Here is a 6,586-nt window from a genome sequence, read left to right as displayed (position 1 = left end):
CGAAAGATTGTGAGATTTATTTTTTGATCGTTTTTCATGACCAGCTACCATATGGCCGAGTTTCATAAAAAGCGACTGCACGGTTCAGCCAGAACTGGCAAAAACGGCAGAAGAAGAAGAAGAAGAAGAAGAAGAAATGGAATAATGCGAATAACAATATGGGTCCATGCTGGAAGCCTGGCCCCATAATTAATTTGGGGATCCTTGAGATGAAAAGGTTTGAGAACCATTGCTACTAAACAAATTTATCCCAGACTAATCTTCTATGGCGGGGAGATTAGTCTGGGATCAAATAGTTTAGTAGCAGGTTGAACTATTGAGGAACGGTCTGTGTGCGTGTATGTGTTTATAAATACCAGTAGGTGGGGTCACTGAGGTGGGTCTAGTCGTCCAGACTAGAGTACCTATGGTGATTGGTGACACAATTTGTGCTCAAATAACCACATGCAAATAAACATGTGTATATCATTAAATGCATTACATGCGCATTTGTATGTCACTACATATAATTACATAGGCCTGTTTATTTGCATATCATTACATGTGCATATAATTGTACATATGTTTGCATATCATTCAAATACATTTCATTAAATGCAAATATAGGCCTATGAATGTGCATATCATCATCTGTAATATATCGTTACATGTAAATACACGCACATATTATGTGCATGCAATCATAATCATACAACAATACAGGAAAGGGTAAAATAATAATACTTGTTTTCAGTGATGGAAGAAGTACTATAATGTTTTACTTAAGTAAAAGTATCAATACTGCAATGTAGAAATACTCGGTTACAAGTACAAGTTCGGTATTCAAAATGTGCTTGATTAAAAGTGCAAAAGTATTGGTATCAAAATGTACTTAAAGTAGAAAGTACTCATTATGCAGAATATGTCCCATTTCACAAGTTTAAGTTTTCAAATGTATAAAACTCTTTTGAAAATAGCAGATCTACAAGCTCACAATGCATCGCATTTCTTGTAGATCGGCTTTTTTCAAATAATCAGTTTAAATAGACCTGAACTTCCTGAAGTGGTTATAATGTATGGTTTGTAATCAAAATCTACAAAGTAGTAACTAGTTAGTAACTAAAGTTTTCAAATAATTCTAGTGGAGTAAAAGTATAATATTTGACTCTGAGCTGTAGTGGAATACATTAGGCTACTTGAGTAAATGTACTTAGTTACTTTTACACCACTGCTTGTTTCCAGACGTTTTTATTTTTGATGGAGACGTTTTTATCAAGCACTTCCACATTACAGCTATGACGTCACCGATCAATCCTTGTTGTTAATCTTGAATCCGGGTTACGCGCACGCCTTCTCTTTTTTTCTTCTTACGTAATACGTTCACGTACAACCGCCAGTGTTGCCAGATTCTGTGAGAGAAACAAGCAACCAGGTCTAGGAAAACCAGCCCAAAAGAAGCGACTATGGGCCCACATGACTACTTTAACATATACATCAGCTATTTAAAAATAGCCGATCTACAAGCTCACAACGCGTCGCGATGCGACGCGTTTTGAGCTTGTAGGTCGGCTATTTTCAAATAGAATCTTGCGGGGAAATTATAATAAGCAGATCTGGCAACCCTGACAGCCGCCCGTCCTCCTTGTTGTTGATGTATTATTAGAGTGAGTGCGTCTGCGCGGCCAGCGGACTGAAGAGGGCCCAATGTTTTTACCTCTGCTGACTTGACTCGAATGGGGGGAAGAAGAAGAGAAAAGACACGCGAAGAAATAGAAAAAAGACCGGAGGGGAGGAGGGGAGAGAGATACAACAAGCCTTTTTTTGTTTGCTTAGTCTGTCATTTTAATTAACTCAAACGTTGGTCCCTTTTTTCTCGTTAGAGAAGCTAACGTTAGCCGTTTAGCTAACCTCACCCTTTTTATATTAGCGCTTCGCTTGCCTTCCTGTTCTCCTCCTGGCCGGAGGAGGAGGAGGCCACGAACGGTCTGAAGCTAAGCTAACCGTTTTAGTATCGTTATTATTATATGCTCCTCGGTCCAGTGGTGGTAGTTAGTTAGTGGTGTCTCTGTTGTTGTCCTCCATGTGGGTGAGCAGACTGGCTGCTGTTGTGTCACACCACCACCACCACCATGGCGAGAAAAACAGTTAGCAGGAAAAGGAAGGCAGGAGAGCCCACCACCAACAACAAGGAGCAACAACAACAGGTAGGCGGTTACACACCACCACCACCAGTGGTGTGAAATAACTAAGTACATTTACTCAAGTACTGTACTTCAAGTGCAATTTTTATTTTTTTTATTTTTTACTTTACTAGGATATTTCCACATTTTCTGTACTTTTACTTCTACTCCAGTACATTTCAGATGCACATATTATGCTTTTACGCCACTGCTGGTTACTTTGCAGATTTTGATTGTCATTACAAAACATACATTCACGTAAGCCCCTATACATTTCGGCCGTTGGAAAATAGCAGATCTACAAGCTCACAATGCGTCGCATCGCGATCCATTGTGAGCTTGTAGATCTGCTATTTTCAAACGATTTTTTTATACATATGAAAACTTGCACAATGAGTACTTTCTACTTTTGCTACTTTAAATACATTCTGAAACCAATGCTTTTGTACCTTTACTCAAAAATTCAGAATTCCTGACTTTTACTTGTAACGGAGTATTTCTACATTGCAGTATTGATACTACTTTTACTTAAGTAAAGAATGAGGGTACTTTTCCCACAACCAATGTGTTAGCATGCATGCTAAGCTAACGTCGGCTAACTAAGCCGACGTGGAATGTGATCGCGTTGAAATAACACAATAAACAACGATATCAACCTATTGCTTTGCGGTCGGGAACAACCGACCGTCCACGAACGCAAAACGGTCCGTTGGAGGTGGACGTTGGTCGGTCGACCGACGGACAGCTGGCTCACACTGGTTTTTAGCTTAGCTAGGCTAACGTGAAGTAGCATTAATAATCTCACCCCCGTTTTATCGTAATTTCAAAATGAATCTAATTCTAAATGCGTAACTTGTACGAAACACCTTTTAATCTGGCAACACGAGTCTTTGTTCGCCGCTCGGTGCGATCGTTTTGACGGTTAAACGTTCATTTTGTATTAGATTAAACGGCGGTTAAGACGCTAATGGCTGCCTGTGTTTCGTTGACATAAAAAAAAATAACGTGGAAATTTTGAAGTACCGAAATGTAGCATGGTACAACTAAAAGGAACTATGTTAAGTGGTGTTTTCATTTGAATGGAGTGAATGTGGTTGAATTGAGCAGCATGAGGCCTCATTTCTGACGCCAAACTACGGTGATGCTCTGCCCTGACAGGTGAGCTGGCACTGGCAGCAAATGGACTGCATTCACACAGCGCCTTTTCTAGTATTTCCTGTAATATCCTCACTGATGAATTAAGTCTGTGTACAAATGTAACATTGTTACAAATGGATACATTAACACTGAGGATTTACAGTGTACCATACACATACACACAGGAGGTGCAGGAAAGCGTGCAAAGAAGGCCAACCTGATCATCAGCAGCAGTTAGGGGTTCCCTGTCAGTCATCAAAGGTCAATCAATGTTGATGACACTGTTATAAGATGAGGCCCATTGCACAGGAGTCAGGACTACCATTCTATTCAAGATTTATTTTCTGTTTAACTTATTTCTCTGGTCTAGGACAGTATGATCATTAGTTGTGAATTACCATTACAACAAGTCATGGAATGGCAGACAAAATTGTTTTCATGCCTAAACTTGATCTACCAGTACCCGTTCCTTAACTAGATCTACCCGTTCCCGAGACCATATTACACCAGTCCTCCATGAACTTCACTGGTTTCTGGTCAAACACAGATCCACTTCAAAATACTACTCAACACCTATAAGGCACTGAACAATCTGGCTCCCCCTACCTCTTCAACCCCCTCCAACTTCATGTCCCCTCCCGCTCCCTCAGGTCTGGTAACACCAACCTCCTTGAGGTCCCCAAGACCAAGTACCATGCCTCGGGCGATAGGGCTTTCCCTTTAATTTCTAGTACACCCCCTGTGAAGCGTTTTTGGGGTACTTGGAAAAGCGCGACATACATTTGAGATATCATTATTATGCATAACTTTTCCCTCAACACATAAAGTCTTTGTCACAGCTGGCACATAGAACATCAGATTGCTGTTAGGAGCTGAGAGAGAGATCTAATCGTCTTAACTGCACCTGCAAGAACCCTCTGAATGCAGCATGTATCTCTTTCTTCCTATCCATGTCAACGGATAGGAACTCTTGCCACTTCAGAAATGCAGAGAGAGAGCTACACTGTGGGATGTGACAAACGATTATAGGCCAAGGCTTTGACCTTTGGCTGTTGGTGATAGGAGCGCAGCTGTTACCCAAAAAGCTTTGGCTGTTTCATAAGATGACTGGTGGTGTGGTGAGTCGATCCAAATCCAATAGACCCATTTAGAGATCAGTTTGATATTAACACATGGCAGAACGCCTTTGGATACTTCATCATGGTATAATGAAGTATATAATGATGATGATGATAGTATTGAAATTACAAGCCATATCTCAATTCTCACGCTATTTCATTGTTACTCCCTCACATCATTGCCATGGGAAGCCACAAGGCGGCGTTTTTTCTGTGCATTCCGTGAAGACGTGCCTCCGACTGGACAAAATTGAGCCTCAGACGAGTTGACAGAGAGAAACCGCTGGTAGTGTAGTGTTGCATTGTAGAGTCCAGTCTGCATAGTGCATTACCTTTCATTTCCCCATCTGTCTGGTAAAAAGATCACAGCCAACAATCCCAAACTCCCACATAATTCGACCCACGGGTCGCGCTCAAGAAATAACTAACAGTCGGGGTGACATGCGAGCCTTTTCAGTGCTGGAGAACCCTGGATTTAAATATTTAATCAGCGTTCTAGAACCACGTTACAAAGTGGCAAGCAGATCACATTTGAGCACAAGCGTGTTGCCTGCGATGTATGAGAATTTGAAGGCAAGGGTTACTGAAGGGCTGAGCCATGTAGAATTGATTGCCTTAACTACAACAGTGTTCTCCTCAGAGTGCAGGTCTCCGCCAGGCCGGGTTGTCTACCCCAGGGCCTGCAAACTTTGGAAGGCAGTCATAACCACTTGGAATGCGGAACACATCTTAACTTTTCAAAGAACGTTAACTCATCTTCTTAAAGACGAATCTGAAAATATCAATGACTGTTGTTAGGGCACAAAGTTTATTTTATTAATATGTTAAACATTTCATTATTCTAGATTCTCAATTGTTATTCATAATTGTTATTATTCCAATAAAAGTATTTTTTTTGAGTCAATACCCTAATAATTAAAAGTAAATAAAAATCGAATGTTGAATCGTGACATTAAAATCGAGAGTCGACTCGTGGATTAGGCGTATCGCCTTTTTCATAGAGGGGGACATCTCCCAAGATATGTCCTTCTGGAGTTATGCCACAATTTGGAACCTCGGTTAAGGAGAGAAACCTGATGCTCGAATGCCATACCTGTGCAGGTGCTCTACACGACACGTTGGGAGTTTCTGGCCAACAAGACCTCAGTGGGAGATCAGGAATATGTCCAGTATGTCACAGCCAACCATTAGTAGAATGATGTCAGCAGTGTTGGCAGGTATCGAGTGCCTTTCTCTGCAACATATTACATTTCTGTACAATGATGGCCAGCAAACCATGATTAGAGAATGTTGTGATTGGTACTATTTATTGTACCCATGTGCATCTGAAGCTGCCCACATTAATGATTACACATTTATCAATTGTAAAAACTATTACTCCATAAACATTGAGGTCATTTGGGGGACATACAAATCCTTCATTTTCCAAAACTGCAGTGTAGGGATTGGGGCACGTCACTGGGAGGGAACATTGCAGGGACATTTCCTCTCTGTTAAATTAATATCCGAAGAGTATTCCAATCATGATGAACATTTTGGTGTGATTCGTGTAGGTTATCCCCTCATTGAATACCTCGTAACCCTTGGGCAAACCCTGCAGCAGAGCTGGTTCAACTGTGCCCAAATACGCACACGGATCATGTGGTGCACTGCATAGGCCTTCTTGGATCAGCAAGGGGAACTCTGGCTGTACACACCAGAGAAAGTGTGCAATGTTATTATGACTATCGTTTTCAGTTGTCAGTTATATAAGCACCCGATCATTCTTACCCTGTGTTGATGAGACACATCCGTTTCATTCATCGTGCGTGCGTGAACCCTGTTGTGAGATGATTTCTGCAGTCGGATAAGCTTGGTAATTGAAAGACATTGTGTTGTTTACCCGCGGCTGTCCATGTGACAGAGGCTTCCTTGAGATAGGTGAATGTGCACTGGTTGTATCATCCTTTCCCGAGGAAGGGTCTGTGAAGGTGTGTGCGTGTAAGCTGTGATCCTCCTTTGACCTATTTGGCTCCTTGAATCTGGGTCAGTGAACTGGGAGGACAGGCTCTGGGGGATGGGCCTGGCTCACACAGGGCGGAAAGAGCTCAGAACAATTGTAAAGGTGAGGGAGGGTCAAAAAGATGGAAATGATGAGACTGCGTGTGTACTCAAGGGATCATACATCATAGC

General features: G+C 41.6%; 1 protein-coding gene across 2 annotated transcripts in view; it reads left to right on the top strand.

Annotated features, from left to right (window-relative positions):
• Nucleotides 1-1,659: 1,659 nt before the first annotated feature.
• Nucleotides 1,660-6,586, top strand: part of dcaf12 (DDB1 and CUL4 associated factor 12) — a 16,613-nt gene continuing 11,686 nt past the window's right edge. For both annotated transcript variants that reach the window (XM_084061204.1, XM_084061203.1), the window contains exon 1: nucleotides 1,660-2,183. In XM_084061204.1, coding sequence (XP_083917330.1) covers nucleotides 2,109-2,183 — 75 coding nt within the window. In that variant the 5' untranslated portion in view covers nucleotides 1,660-2,108. The remainder of the gene's footprint in view (nucleotides 2,184-6,586) is intronic.

This window comes from Gymnoscopelus microlampas, assembly GCF_963454915.1.
Source record: "Gymnoscopelus microlampas genome assembly, chromosome: 7".
Taxonomy (NCBI): domain Eukaryota; kingdom Metazoa; phylum Chordata; class Actinopteri; order Myctophiformes; family Myctophidae; genus Gymnoscopelus; species Gymnoscopelus microlampas.
This window is presented reverse-complemented; position numbering and strand designations above follow the sequence as displayed.